The sequence below is a fragment of the Nylanderia fulva genome, unplaced genomic scaffold (assembly GCF_048542155.1).
Source record: "Nylanderia fulva isolate GAGA-0341 unplaced genomic scaffold, ASM4854215v1 Scaffold20, whole genome shotgun sequence".
NCBI lineage: Eukaryota > Metazoa > Arthropoda > Insecta > Hymenoptera > Formicidae > Nylanderia > Nylanderia fulva.
This window is the reverse complement of record NW_028190264.1, coordinates 534,040-550,511: the sequence shown is the minus strand read 5'-3', so window position 1 is coordinate 550,511 and position 16,472 is coordinate 534,040. Positions and strand designations below refer to the sequence as shown.

The 16,472-nt window shown below is 28.0% G+C and overlaps 2 protein-coding genes and 1 long non-coding RNA gene across 11 annotated transcripts; 2 read left to right on the top strand and 1 right to left on the bottom strand.

Moving 5' to 3' along the window:
- The first annotated feature begins 338 nt into the window (after positions 1-338).
- On the top strand, positions 339-10,929 carry LOC114944226 (DNA replication complex GINS protein PSF1). Of its 9 annotated transcripts, XM_085482287.1 has the most exons (12): positions 366-431; positions 981-1,065; positions 1,749-1,933; positions 2,317-2,534; positions 5,178-5,307; positions 5,861-6,001; positions 8,412-8,549; positions 8,633-8,697; positions 8,920-9,241; positions 9,632-9,749; positions 10,707-10,735; positions 10,809-10,929. In XM_085482287.1, the coding sequence occupies exons 7-12, from the start codon at positions 8,481-8,483 to the stop codon at positions 10,827-10,829; spliced, it is 624 nt and encodes a 207-aa protein (XP_085338413.1). In that variant the 5' UTR covers positions 366-431; positions 981-1,065; positions 1,749-1,933; positions 2,317-2,534; positions 5,178-5,307; positions 5,861-6,001; positions 8,412-8,480; the 3' UTR covers positions 10,830-10,929. The 9 variants fall into 9 exon arrangements, with proteins under 9 accessions (XP_085338414.1, XP_085338413.1, XP_085338412.1 ...); XM_085482288.1 differs by lacking the exon at positions 5,861-6,001 and having other exon boundaries at positions 339-399; XM_085482286.1 differs by lacking the exon at positions 5,861-6,001.
- On the bottom strand, positions 2,150-5,819 carry LOC114944228 (uncharacterized). The gene is made up of 11 exons (XM_029320037.2): positions 5,677-5,819; positions 5,323-5,437; positions 5,127-5,230; positions 4,871-4,942; positions 4,703-4,803; positions 4,366-4,469; positions 4,000-4,241; positions 3,717-3,892; positions 3,376-3,520; positions 2,905-3,104; positions 2,150-2,500 (listed from the first exon to the last, which is right to left on the bottom strand). The coding sequence occupies exons 1-11, from the start codon at positions 5,692-5,694 to the stop codon at positions 2,281-2,283; spliced, it is 1,497 nt and encodes a 498-aa protein (XP_029175870.2). The 5' UTR covers positions 5,695-5,819; the 3' UTR covers positions 2,150-2,280.
- Positions 10,930-16,166, top strand: LOC146723389 (uncharacterized). The gene is made up of 3 exons (XR_014924597.1): positions 10,930-11,066; positions 14,175-14,657; positions 14,964-16,166. It is a non-coding gene; the product is annotated as an uncharacterized LOC146723389 (long non-coding RNA).
- The last annotated feature ends 306 nt before the right edge of the window (positions 16,167-16,472 follow it).

Here is a 16,472-nt window from a genome sequence, read left to right as displayed (position 1 = left end):
GAACCGTTTGCGAGCAAACTTCCAAATAAAATATTTGTTTGTTTTGCGGTCCTAAATTCGTATTTTAAGTTTGGCTATTTATATATTATATATTTATATATATATGCATATATATATATATATGTATTATAAAAATATTTTCATACACAAACACACACATACATGTAAATAATACACTGTGTACACTTGATAAAAAACGATTTTTCGAAAATCTTCAAAGAGAGAGAGAGAGAGAGGAGAGAGAAAGAAATGCGTCTCTCTCGCTTCGTCGTACTGCGCAGGAGGGGGAACTGACGCGCGCACAGCTGTTCCCCCACTCTGCGGCTGTCACATGTCAGGTGACACGTGACGCGCGATCACGTGATGCGCCGCATTCCAGCGCCGGCTGAAGGTCAAGTCGTACGTATCTCTCTCTCGTCCACGATTATTAGGTATTGTACGAAAAATTCTTTAATTAAAACAGTATTATGCGGTGACATTAAACGCATTAAAGCATGCGAAACGCAATTATAAAGCGCAAATGCGTAGAATACTTTGATCGAAGCGATATTACGACTCGTAAACAAGTGTATGGTGTTTCGTGCCTAGCCTCGCGACAACGAGATATTCCGTACTATATTTTAATTGTATTTATGACGATCCTAATGCTATATTAGATCTCTTTCCGAAGAATACGTCATCTGTTTATACATATGTGCACGTGTAATGCATTTTCGCGAAATTAATGATCAATATCGATGTCACAAATTTTGCACACATTTCTTTTCGCGAGTTTCTGTTTCCAGTACGGCTTCATCGAAATCTAAATGCGCGCGTGATTTAAATACGCATTGAAATATAGAAAGTAAAATTTACGCGATGACATTTATAAATGTGCGATTTGATTAAAAAATCAGATGTTATGCAACTTATTAGTTGAGATTTGTGTTTCCCTATCGATTATTATATTATTTAATTAATAGTTATTTCTCTTTTTTTAGGATTCAATAATATTAATCATAAACATGACAGGAAGATGCGACAAATGGAACCAATGTCCCAAGATATTTATGATTTCTGCTCAAAGTAAATAAATTATTCTCATGAATATCTTATCAGTTAAATTATGAAGCCAAAATCACATATAAGAGCTTATTAAATTTTATTAAAAATAGTGCATTGAATTTTCTATGCTTTTTATCAATTTTTCATTGAATTTAATTTTTGCGACTGATTATATGTATATGAAAGCTTCATATTGTATCTTTCTATAAAATTATCCATTAAAAAAAGAAATCTAGTTGTGATAATATATATTAACAATTCATTAGGTTTTAAAGTAGTACTCACTATGAGTTTATTTGTTTTATCTGCATATTATACAATAGGTTTGTTCTTTTCAGCTGAACGGGCTACACTAGTTCAGAGATTGTCTTTTTTTGCTCGACATTGAAAGGAAAAAGATAACCTCTGAACTAGTGTAGCCAGTTCAGCTGAAAAAAAACAGACCTAATATATCTAAAAAGACTAGAATCTGTATCAAATTTTATTTAAACTGATTCAGTTTAAATGTTTGCTAAAAAATATTAATAAATATTAATATAAAATTGTACATAATGTTTATTATTGCAGAAATTATATTGTACAGTTGTATTTTGTTTAAATGTTATTAGAATATTATATATTAAAATATTTAAAATAAGATTATGTACAAAATATACAACAGAGGGAATATGAGAAACTAATTTTGACATTGAATATTCTTGCAGGTATATGCTTTAAAAGAGCGCATTTTAAAAACAGAGATCATTACATTTGATCAGCTGGTATTATGCACTTTGACAGAAAAACAATCATTGGAGCAAAATCCGAGAGCATTAATATGAGACTTGTAAGAACATGAAACATTTTGGATTGAAATCTGTGTCTCATTCTCACACATGCATTCTAAAAGGTAAAAAATTTGAGAAGGTAAAAAACTGTAGCAGTTATGATTACAAAAAATAAATTCCATTGAATCACTTTAATGGATACTCTCAACTGCAATCTTATTTTTTTACATCAAATAAAGTAGCCGAAAAATAAACATTAATTTAATATCTTTATTCTTTATTTTCTTGTCATATTATACATAGCTAGAATATAATAGAATTTTATTAGTGATCTTTTTTCTTCGATATTATACATCATTATTTATTAAATTTGTCTATAATCTTATAATTAAAAATTATTATTTGTTACATTTAAATTTATTAAATTGTTTATTTTACTATCTTATAAATATATTATACCACAAAACAATTATGTTGCCATTGCATCATCTTGATTCTCTTCCAGTTCCTCGGGTTTTTCTTCGTCATCCGATTGCGTTTCATCTACGGCAGTAACATCTGGGAAATATAATTTGGACTCTTCGATAGCCTTCTCCGGATTTTCGCTCACATGAAAAGGTCCAATTCCAGCAAAGCCCAGAAATGCTTCGCAACCTACTTTCTTCACTGTGCAGACGAATATTTCGTAACTGTGAATATAACGAGGAGTAATTTAATATTCAGGTAAAATAAAGTTTTTTTGTTATAAAAGATATAAAAAATTCAATATATATATATATATATATTACATTGAATTATAATATATATATATATATATATAATTTTTTCAGAATTTGAAAGAAATGTTCAAAAATAAATTTATATAATTGAAGAATTGTTAAAGATATGAAAGTTAAAAAAAATTTTTTAATGTTATCTGTAAAATTATATCTATTTTAAAGATAGAAATAAGTAAAAGAGTAGTATAACATATTGTCTAAAGTTTTTGAAAAAGAAAATCATAAAAGTTTAATATTAATTTTTTTAATTCTGAAAAAATGGATTACGTTACCGAATTTTTTAATTTATATATATGATAGAAGAGAATATATACCCTGTTTTTTCCTCTGGGCTCATCTCGAATGCCTCTATACTTCTTGCGATTATCTTAGCTTCAGGTGGTTTATCATATTCGAATATACCAAAATTGATGACCTCATCACTGAACATCTCAAACACCATTTTTAAATCATTTTTACGTGTATAATCATATTTGAAAAAAGTTATTGGTACTTTTGTCAGTTTATCTTCATACTGTGGAAAAAATCAACATAGATCAGAACAATGATATAATCATTATTATTATTATTTAGAAAATATGTTTCTTTAATAAATTATAATTTTAAATAAATTAGATTAAAGCAATATAATATTGAAAAGTTATAATTATATTGAGATATATCAGAATTATAATTATATTGTTTAATTTCATATGGAATTAATATATATTTCTCGATTCAAGCTCTTTAAAGATTTTGAAGGAAACTATTAAATTTTATGAAATGTAATTTTCACACATACTTACCGGATATGTTGTGTTAGTATAAACACTGAATATCGTACGAAAAACGATTGCCTTGTTTCTGGGGTTTGGAGGTGTCCAAACAAATGGAAATTTTTTATTTTCCTTGTCAGGGACTTCAAAAGCTGGGCAGTGTTTTCCAGCAAAACTATATAAAGATTAAAATATAATGATTAATTTTAATAACATAAATTATCAGAATATTAATTGCAAGTATTTTTATTCATTGTCAAAACTTTTGTCATCAGTATTAGTATTTGTCAGAAAATATCATAATGTCAGTTTTCAATTAATTCTATACTTTGCAAATATATGAAATTATACACAAAAAATAAATCTTATACCACTCTTCGTTTAAAGAATCGTCTGTTTCTGGTAATGTTGGTTCATTGAACAGAATGCTGCACAGATAATTATGAACTTCGATATTCTTTCTCCCTTCGACAATCTTTAATTGCATAAACATACATTTACCATCAAAGAGCAATTGTTTGGCAGCTTCCGAAAAGCTATATGTAGACTACAGAATAGAAAATGATATATTTTTACCAACAACGTCTATATATAATGAGAGAATCTATTATATTATATAATTATATAGTATATATTGTAGGAAAATTAAAATACTTCATCGAGCATTTGCTGGAGCAAATCCTCATTCAATCGTTTGCGTATCTCTTGTTCCACAGTGTAATTTTCTGGTAATAATTCCTCAACTAATTCCACATATGGTGGGCTGGATCTCTTGTCTCTTCTACGTCCTTCTTCGTCTTTGAATATCCAAGGAAACAGCAGCAAACAAGTTTCATTGCACAATGAAGTGGTCAGATGCAGCATCTCTGCTTCATATCTCGCTTTAGCTTCAGCTTCTATAACGATATTTTTACTATATCAAGCGATAAATAACTTTCAATATATATATATATATATATATATAATTTTGTCTCTGGCAGAAGTTGTGATGTACTTATTATAGTTAATGATATATTTTACCTTTTCGAGATTTTCTCGCTATTTCCTTGGCTATTTTTGCCTCTTCCTGGATTTTTAGTCGTGTTACTTCTTCTGGACTCTTCTCAGAAACTTCTAATGAGAATCTACATTTTTTTTTAAATATAATAAAGAATATAAAAGTAATAACAAATTTATATTTTGCAATATCATATCGTATTAGGATGTCGTAGAATTTTTGCAATTGATCGATATTTAATAAATTAATTGTTTAATCAATATTAAATTAATTTTTTTATATAAGATTATATCAGATTTTTAATTATATAATTAATTAATAATGCACACGAATTTTTGAAGTCATTAATTTTCAGCTTACTCGTGTTCGCCGCCGTTTTGAACCCTTTCGAGCTCGGTCGTCAGCATTTTCACAAATTCCGGACAATGCGCTCCAAACATTAAATTAATCATTCGTCCTTCCTGTCACAAGAAAGAATTCAATCGTATAATAATTGTTTCTAACATAAATTACTTGCAAAATATTTACATGAATAAACATCCATATGGGTTCGCTCCTTCCTTGAAATCTCTCTAAATCGGTGACGCGATCGCAATTTGCCTGAAAGAAAGTAACATGCTATGAATATTTTATATATGTTGGAGATTAATTTGGATACAAAGTAATTTCTCTAATATAAATATATATTATTTCTAGCATATCTTGATTAAATAACATTCTTATTTATACTTATACAATATATCTTATATGATAATTCTTTTATATTATATTTTCTAACACTTACAGTAGCATAACTCAAAGCATCGCCTCCAATTTCCATCTTTATCTTTTTCAGGACGCTCACCATGCCTGTGCAAGGACCACTCCAATCCGAATATACGTCCACTACTAAATAAGGACATTATATGAAAAATATTTTTGACAAGATATTTAATAGAGAAGTTACTTTTATATACTTCTACGAGGTAAAAATTACTCGCCTACTAAACCTTTCCGTGCCAATACCTTCGCCCATTCTTCGTCATTAAGAACTTCTGTCTGCAATGCCGCCGGTTGCACCTTCTTCGCCATTCTTCTCGTCGTCTTTTTTCCACCCTAAAGTAACAAATTTATTATGTTAATACTTTTTTAAGGAATCTTCGCGTAATAGTTCCAATATTTAAAACTGAGAAACATTGAAAAGATCCAAAACTCATCTGAAAAACATTCAAGATATCTTATAGATATTTCTTCAATGTTTTTCGGATTTCCGCAACATTTATACATATCATAATTTTAATGCAATTTATATAATTATTATATATATATTTTTAAACACTCGATTCCTGCTGTACCCTTTTATTACGCAACATCTTCGAAATTGGAAGGATGTGATTAATCGGATCGTGATTATAAAATATTAATTATGTCTATCGAAGAAATAATGTGTGAACTTTAATATCAGATCGATTGATCTATCTTCAGGCAACGCAGAGAGAAGTACTGCATTAATCGCGGATTTTCTGTTCGTTTACGTAGACTCGGCTTTCGGGTTTCCTTTCGGCTGCACGGGGACATCGGCGACATGGTAGGCACGCGATATAATATTATGATTAACGAGCTCGTGATACAAATACACGCAGAGGTAATTACGGGGCAGAAAATCGAGGGTTCTGCGAAGTAAGTTCTCCGATATAATAGCCTGTCACAAGACATTTATTACCCCGAAAATATGTCTTAAGAAATTTCTTTTAACAAAGAAACTATCTTTGTCGATTAATGTCTAGAATTGAAAGCCATTTGAAATTAATATTTTTTTTTCTTATTTTTTATAGAAATAATAGCAGTTTTTTCTCTTTTATTTCAATGAATACATTGAAATTGTTTTAATATTTAAACATCACAGTATTCATACATTTATTTTTTTTTAATATTAACATAAATTATAGAAATATTGAATAGATATTAAATATTATTAAATATGCTAAATTATTATAAATAATTATATATTTTCTTTTATATACATAAAGAGAATATAATAATTAAAACATTTATATTTTTATGAACAAAAAGCAATATTTTATTTAGCATAATATTATTTCTATTTAATTTATAATTAACGGTATAATAATTATTTTTTGTATGCATATAGACATTTGTTTTTTCTATTTGTTATTCGAAAAAAATATCATTATAAATAATGACTTTTAAAATATTAATATTTATATACATACAATATTTAAAATTGCATATATATATCTAAAAAAAGTAATAATATATATGTAGAATTATTCTGACTTTTAAAATGTATAAGAGAGTTAATATTGACATGATAATATTGAATTCGATAATTCATAATTAGTTGCTAAGTAGTGCAAAAAACAAAATCATTATTGCCACTCTATCTTGTATAAAACTTCACAAATTCATTGAAAAAGAAAAAAACATTAACTTGTATAATATGAAAATTGTGACTTAATTTACCGATTAAGGAAGTAAATTGACAGTTCTGGTTCCTCGCGTTTTAAACGGTTTTACAAGAAATAGATTGCGTGGTCACGATCAATTTTTCCTTGGCAATTAGAATAATGCTCTCGTTCACTTTAATAATTAAAGTGGAACTCACGCATCAAGAAATAACCACTATCTTTGATGATTTTGTATCTACTTGGTTACTATGTAACTATATATATATTACTTAGGATTCAGTAGGATTTAATTTCTATATGTATCTCGAAATATTTAAAAAATGTATTTAAAAAAAAATTAAATGAATCGAAATATTTAAAAAATGTATTTAAAAAAAAAATTAAATGAAAAGTAGTGTGCTGCTATAATATATATATTTACCCAGATATATATATATATATAGCCACAGTAATTATTATGACATCATTTAGATGGCAAATGATGCATTTTGACATCAAAATGATGTCATAATAATTACTGTGACTATCTGGGTATATATAATATATAATATATATATATATATATATATATATATATATATACGAATAATAGAATAGAATTAAATAGAAATAATATTATGCTAAATAAAATATTGCTTTTTGTTCATAAAAATATAAATATTTTAATTATTATATTCTCTTTATGTATATAAAAGAAAATATATAATTATTTATAATAATTTAGCATATTTAATAATATTTAATATCTATTCAATATTTCTATAATTTATGTTAATATTAAAAAAAAATAAATGTATGAATACTATATATATATAAAATATAATATAATATTTTAATATATATACTTTTTTTAAGTCATTAATTATTAATGAAATTATTTTTTTCGAATAATAAGTATGAAAAACAAATGCCTATATATATGTAAAAAGAACAATTATGCAGTTAATTATGAAACAATAAATAAATTATTTATCTTAAAAAAATAATTAAATATTAAAAAAAATGATAATTCCGAAATATTCTTGAAGGTTCCATCTCTTTAATCGCTATATTTCGTGGCAAGGTGCCATCTACATATATGCATTTAAAATGTGTGTGTGATCTGACATTCGAATTCCGTAGTTTGGGATTTTTTTCTTAATTTTAAGTGAATTAAATGACAATATTGCAAATTGTTCTTCATAATAAAATCAGCTATTTAAAACATCACTGAGTTGTGATCATTATCAAGGTAATCATTTAAAGTCATTTGTCATCGAAATGATCAAAGTCGAAGGCGTGACGAATTAATCAATTCTAGTAAATAACGTGAAAATGTGTCGATTGAAGTTCATTTTCATCGAGAATAATATATTTTGACAGTTGTTTTCATCGAGAATAATATATTTTGACAGTTGTTATGAATTCGACAAGCGTCTCGCAGGTTAGATTATTTCGCGCGTTCACAGCTGATTACGTGATCACGTGATGTGACATGACGGATGACGGGATCAATGTTCAAATTTCAACGTACATTTGTAAACAAGTTTGCTAGAAATCCGACACGATTTATTCAATGTATGATTCGTTGTACGAATAGAAGATAAAGACTCAAGATAGTAGATAAGAGAAAAGGTATTTATAAATAAACTCAATTTTATAATGAGTCTCTTATATTACAGAGGTATATACTTATGTGACAAAAACTTGAATAAACTTTGAGGAACGGTTATACAGAGTTTTTTGCAAACATGTTTGGGAAAGAAGCTATCAAACTCATAACAGAGCTCGATATGTATGAAGATATCCGGCCGTTTAATGTAAGCATTAGAATGTCATTATTCTAATTGTAAATATAGTCTTAAAAGATATGTATCATCATAAAGCTGTTTCCAATTCTCAGGAACAGGTGATGCGACAAGTTTTTGAAGAGATGCAAAGTCTTTACGAGGCTAATCTGGTGGACAGGTACATCATTTGATCCAAACTATTTTACAACTAAAAAAAATAAATTCATATTGTTCTTGTGTGATGATTCTTATGATAATAACATAATAAATCTAATAAAGTGATATATTTTTGTCTCTAAATTCTGTAATATAGTAATTAAAATAGAATTCCAAAGAGTAAATGTCAATCTCTTGATAGGTTTTTTTGCTTTCTACAAATTTCTTAAATATTTTGTTTCAGTAACGCCATACAAAATGAAGGAAATAATGAGTTATTACCATCAGTGCATTTCCGCCATACAGCTCTGCTCAGGAACAAAAGGTGTATTTTGGCATATCTGTTTCATCGGATTAGGCGTTTACGGCAGATGCGTTGGGAATTGGGTAGCATCCTGCCGACTGAAATAACCGCCAATTTGCTAAATGCAGAGGTGCAATGGTTTCAGAATTACAACAAGTCTTTGGCCACCTACATGAGATCAATCGGAGATGATCAATCAGGGGAGATGATCGGATTGAATCTGACTGTGAACATGAGTCCTCCAAAGATGCTCTATGTCGAAGTTAGTATTTGTAATATAATATAAGTCATAATAGAAGGAACTGTGCAAGAAACTCATTTTACTCATTTCTATGTATATTTTTATATATATTTTAAATTATTTTTGTGGATTTTCTAATTATTATAAATATTCAAAGTTTATATTCGATTTTATCATTTAATTATTTTCACGTATCAGAACTTTAAGATTTTTTTTTCAGAAAAATATTAAGAACATACATTCATTATAGACTTGATGAATATTTTTAAAGAATATTTTAGTCTATGATTAGTCTAGACTATGTTGTGAAAATCATTAACATTTTCGAAATTTTAGAGAAAAGGGGAGAAATAGAAAGAGTATTATAATTAGTTTTGTGTCGATAGTAATTAAATATAATTTCTCTTTCAGGTAAAATGCTTAACCGATTTCGGTAAGCTGGAACTCGACAATGGCGAAATTATTACGTTGAAAAAGAACACATACCATCTGCTCCCAAGGGCTATATGCGAGCCGCTTATCAGACAAGGTATACTCGAACACTATAACGTATGATAATTGCATTGTAATTCATAAAAAAGAGTTGTCATTTTTTGACTACTTGTATTATATATTTATGTTATATCACTTTTGCATCAAAATTGCCATTACTAGATGCTTTATGCATCTTGATAATAAAGATTTTATTTTTATTTTATTTCATCGCAATTATTTATAATTACAGTATGTATCTTTTTTTGTATATTTGTATTTAGTGTTCAACGTGATTTATTTTTAGTTTCATTATGTATATTGGATTGTGTACTATAAAAGAAATATAATTAAGAAATAGACATATTGACATAAAATGGATTATAAATTCAAATCTTAGATTTCTCTTGCATTTTTATGTCCCTAAGTTTCTTCCAGTTTTTTTCCATTTGCACTTTAATCTCGAAAATAAATAATTTTTATTGTTATCGTATACATTGAACGTGATATATAAAGTAATACATCAAAGTAAATATGATTTTGTCTTTAAAGTATCAACTCTTGATTATAAATTTTATGTACCAATATATAATAATTCTTATCGTTTATTGCAGCTCTACAATCTTATATATACATTATTACATTTAAACTTTCGATTACAATTTTACTAAAGCAAAGTCTATCTGAATAATATAATTTTGTTAATTATTTATGTGTACTATTACAATTTCCAACATGATATTATAAAATTACTAATCACTATTAATAGCAGAATACATGGGGAAATCCACATGTACGTGACAAATGACAGTGAACCAATATTTATCTGAGATTAATAAGACATAATCTCAGTAGAGCTCAGTGATGTTAATAATGGTAACTCCTCCTCTCCATTCTATCAATGAATTCTTCAAACTTCTAGATTAAAATAAGAATGTTTTTAATCCCTTTTTTTATCTGTTTACCTTCTCCTTCTTTTTTTATCTATCGGGATATTTTAAAACGGAGTTCACAGACGTTGCATTAACAGGAGACGAGCAGTTTGTAAGTTGACATCATATAGTATCATAATATTATTTTACACGTAGTTTATATTTTCGTTTTGAAAATTTTACAGTTTCTCAGTGAGGACCGGTAGCAGTCGACATCTATCTCGCACAATCATCATTTTCGAGTTTTTCCTTCTTCTGGAGCTACAGACAAAGCAGCGTGAATTTCCTGCAGTGAACGAAGGAACACACATCGACCAAGAGCAGCAGAAAAAATTGGGCTTTCTATAAACTTGACTTGGAATGCCATTCGTCAATATTTGGCAATAACAGATGGCCAGTCAAGCATATGAAATTCGTTGGAAAAAATTGACAGAGAAGATGCTGTAAGTGTCAGATTTACAAATTTACATACTTCCTTGTTGGCAAACATACTCAGTAATATTTTTATACTGAGATTACAGAGTATTAAATGCAAAATTGAAAAATTTAGCACAATAAAGAAACCAAGCATCGATAATTTAAAATATTTATTTATTATTTATTTAAAATTGACTAATTACAAATTGTGTGGATTTTTCTTCATTCTTACATCTTCAATTACAAAATTTAAATTGTGTAATTGATTTGATAGCATAACAAAATTCTGAAAAACCTTTAGAAAAGAGAGCATATGTGTGATTATTATTTTAAATAAAAAGTAATCGAAAAGTAATCGAAATGATTTTAAATGAGGTATTTAATATCACTTACAAATAATGACATGATAGATTCAATGAATCTTCAATTTATGCATTTAATCTAGAAACATGATTGTGATACACGAATTTGCAAAAAAATATGAATGTGCGAAATAAACGTTAAATTAATGCGACATTCGTTATCATAAACATCCCGAGAATGTTATTCATCAAGTATTTATCAAACTAAAACTAGTTATCATTTTCATTTTTGCAAATCTTTATTTGCATAGTCGTGTCAATTAGCACTAAATAGATCACGCGAGTCATTGAATCGCGGCTAACAATAAGGAATATTCAGGACACGAGGAAACAATTAGTATATTAGAAGGAAGCACCACGAAACGACCGAGGTTTGAAATGTCAAAGCGATGCGGTCGTCCATTCTTGAGTCAGCGTACTTCCCCAACTCTGTGTTATATAGCTGAATATAATAGTAGTATTTGTCGCGGCACAAATTTAAAAGTGCTACCTTTCTTTTGTCTTATATAATCCCTTTAATCGCTTCTTTTTTATAAACAATATAAACCAGTAATCTTTTAAGTTTGAGATAACAGAAACGTGTAAATGCTTTAGCTTAATCCGATACTTCAGAAAATAGCTTACTTTGCGTATAATTCTAATAACTTTTCATAAGCTAAATTTATATTAATATATATTTTCTATTATGTTATACACACATAAATATAAAATAAATTGACATAGTAGAAAAATATTAATATGTATTGAGATAATACGTCATATTGATACAAACTTTATTAGTAAAAAAAATATTATAATTAATATATTAATTATTAATTTATGTATAATATTATAATATATTTAAAGCATGCGAGAAGGCTTATCTTTTCCTTAATAGAAAAAAATTGTGCATTTGATTAATATTGATTCATGGAATTACTTATTTCGCAAAAAAATTGATTAGTTATTAGAATCGTGAGAACCCCTCGCTGTCTCAGTTCAAAAGTATTTGTGCGGAATGCATTTTACAATGCAAAAATGTGTTTGTAATAATTTGTATTGCAAGTATTCTCAGTGTCCATTTAGCAACCGTATTTTATATCGAAAAATTATTGCTGAGACCTCGATGACCCGCTTGTCGCGAGTACTTGTGCAAGTATCGTATCGTTTTAAGAAAGTCATATCTCGTCATGGCACTTATCAATGAATATTGGAGCGGTGTAAATATGCATGTGCACGCAATTATGCGATATTATGTGTGTGACTGATAAGTAGTGTCGCGTGCAAATCGCGAATGCAATTGCACGCAATTGCAATCGAAATAACATCATATCACGTATGGACGTCTAATAGTATAATAGAAAATAATTTCCATCGATTACTTTTCTTTTGCTTTTTCAATCATATTTTTTTCAAAGCATTTTATATTGTAATACAAATGACGTTATTCATAATTTATGTTGATATTCATAAGATTGTGTTGTTCCATAAATGTATATATATATAAATTTATGCATACAGGCAAACTTGAAGTGCCTCCGCATAATGCATATTTATGAATCAACCAATCATGTGTTGTTTAATATAATGCAACTATGTGGCATTCTTACACATTAGGCACGTGATCGATCGAATCTTTTGCGCATATATATGCAGCTATGCAAGTTTACCTGAATAAGCCTTAATTATGCTGCTATATATTAATATCATTTTGTTAAATTTTTATCTTTGATAAATTAAAATATATGCTTTGATTTAAGTATTTATTTTATCACTAAACATGTTTCTAGAGCTTTAATCAGAAATTATCCTAATTGTTCTTCTTTTCTTTACGTAGGTGTGCAAAAATTTTAAGAACATAATGAATTGAAATAAATTAAATATATTTTATATTTATTTTTTTATATATTATATATATATTAAATGTAAAATTAAATTAAATATATTTAAAATAGTTTTAATTTAATTTTTAATTTAGTTCAAAATGCATTCAATGTTACTCGTAGGAATAAATTTTAAAACGTTAGAAAAAAGAGAAAATTGTATTCTTAATAATTAAAACAATAGTTTAATTGTTGAAATATGACGTCGGAGATATGCGTATATCGAGCAAATACAATGTTTAAGATTATTTACACATTTTCTATCGTTATCGTAGGTTTTCCCCCAGATAATCCGGACATTGACGTCGGCGATATTCACCTGTATCAATAAACACGTACGCCAAAAAATTTCCATCGTAAAATAATCGATCGATGTAGTAACATTAAACGATAGTACGTCCTAAATAGATACTTTATTATTTATTTCGGTTTATTTATCAGAAAACTTTGTTATTGGTTACACGTGTACGCACAGTTCGACCTCGCGATTATATATATTATATTTTAGTAGATTAGTAGATTATAGTATTAGTAGTAATTACAAGTAATTGAGGCCAAATGGTTTTCTGCGAATAAGTGTATAAATAGATCTTATTGAATTTAAATATCAATTACGAGAATAGAAGTAATGTTGATACATCAAATATTGCGAAAAAGTATATTTTGATTTTGATAAAATCCGTTTTATTTTAATTAAGCAATCTAGAAATATGTTATATTTAAAAAATATATATTACACATTATATACTTTTAATTTACTATAAATTTAAACAAAAATGATTATTTTAACGATTTTTAAAAAATAAAATTATTTATTTAATAAATTATTTTAAAAATAGTTTTAATCATTTTTATTTTAATAATCTGTTAATATTATTTTAATAATTTGTTCTGTTTCTTATAATTTTAGCTCCCGTGCAACACACAGCGAAATTTGAAAAATTTCAACGGGGCGTTATCTTTCGAAGAAAGAAGATCACATGTTTGAACTGTTCTGACGAAAAAAGATAACGGGTAATAAATGAAGCTAATTGCCCGAACGGTTCATTATACGACCTCAATATAATGATGGGAAAACCCATGTGGAATTTCTCTCCTTTGTACGCATCGAGGTCGCATATTCGGCGAATCGATTTCCCGGTACACGAACAGTGAACGACCATGGGACATTTGCTGCGATGCATCGTCGCGAGGCCTTCAGATAAGAAATGCTGGTGGAATTTCCGGTGAGTTCGTCGCGCCGCTTTTACCGAGAGGTGTCACGAAGAAAGTAGCCCGACTATCACATGCGGCAGCAAATGCGAAAGTTACATCGATCAACGTGTAACTCACGTGTAGCAACGGTCTGCCGATCCATGGGAGAAAGACAACATCTTCGAAATATATGCTAAAGGTATGCGGGTACAGAAGATCGTAGAAAGTCGATTTACCTTTAAGAATTTTTGTATTTTATTATTTTTTATTCGAGTCCTGATTATAATCACAAAATTCAATTTTGTACATTTAACGCGAATAATTTATTGATTTATGACTATAATTATAAAATTCACTATTACATCCTTATGCATATTTTGCAAATTGCTGTTTATAATTGCCACTTTTGTTTACATCAAGCGTATCGCGCGTCAGCGAATAATTTTTTTTTTTTTTTAATTCCACCTTTGCGTCATTTTCAACGGAATCTTTGTCGAAGAAATAGATGAATGTTTTAAATCTCTCTGGACTTCACAAGATCCGAAAAATCCGATGATTCATTTCTTCACAAAAAAGAAAGGAAGAAAAAGAAGATGGTGCAACTTGAATAAGCGGTGTCAATGTCTTTAGAATAAAAAATGTGCTAGACGCGAAAGATTTATAGAATGAATGAAAGATATGATCTTGTTGAAAGATCTGCGTGTATGTGTGTCAGTCCCGAAAACGAAGAGTGAAACTTTATCGATACGAAATTGCGACATTTTTTGCATCTGATAATTTAGAATCCAACTTACGAGATAAAAGCGCGCCTTATCTCGCAATGTTACACGATTTTAATACAAACCGACCTGCTATGTAGAGATTTGGAGAAACACTCCTTCTGTCTCTCTCTAGATAATTTTCTGAAAGAGCTGCTATTATTGAGATATTTACGATACATATCGATAAAAATTCGCGATCGCGCTTGCACGCAAATTATTACGAAAGAAAGCAATGTCATGCTGATAAGAAAAAGAACAATGATACGCGCAACTTTAATAGAACATTCTATTAAAGACGTTTAAAAGACGAATCTTTGAGAAAAAAAGACGTTTTGCCTTTAGAAAAAATTATTCAGGTATATTATTTATAAAACTTCAAATTATAAAGAGTATTTATAAACTCGAAATTATTTTTGAGACTATTTAATAAACTTCAAATTTTATTCTCTTCTGTTTAATAATCTATCTAATATACTTTCTTACGTCCAGATCTGATTATTGAAAATATAACATTTATAGTTGGAAGAGAAAATCGAAAACGATTAATTTTATACGCCTCTTTTTCAAGATTGATCCAGATCTTTATTGAGATAAGACACACTTTTTCAATAGTATTGAATATATTGAATATTTAAAATTATTTCTTTTCTAATCGGATTTTCCAGCGTGCTTTCAAATGAGCTTTCTACTCTAACAGAGTAAAGCGCAAATTATATTTAATTCAAAGTTATCAATTAACCAGAGAATTCTCGTGTTTCCCGCGAATTTGTACAAGCAAACGTAATTTCTATCGTGGAATTTTCCTTTACAGTTCATTCATCCGTGGTAAAAACCTATTCGTACAACCAGATGGATATTTCCAATAGATGATTCCTTTATAGTATTGTAATATTCGCGATTGCAAAAGGTTTTTATAAACAGCAATTAAAATTGATTACGGAAATTAACCGTGCTCTTTTTTTTCTATTATCAAGCAGATATTTATTACGATAGACAAATATCAGTATTAATATAATTTGCAATTATTAATTTAATATTATTTCTTATTAATTTAATATTATTAATATCATATAATAAAACAATTATATCAAATATTTTATTTAAAAACTCTTCCATAAAACAAAAATTTCTGAAGCAAACTCGATATAAAATATTTGATATAAAATAACGTAACGTGTTTTATTAAGATCGTTTTTTTCGCGGTTTTGAAATCGACTTCATCTGTAAAATAAAAGTCGCATCGGTGTCTCGGT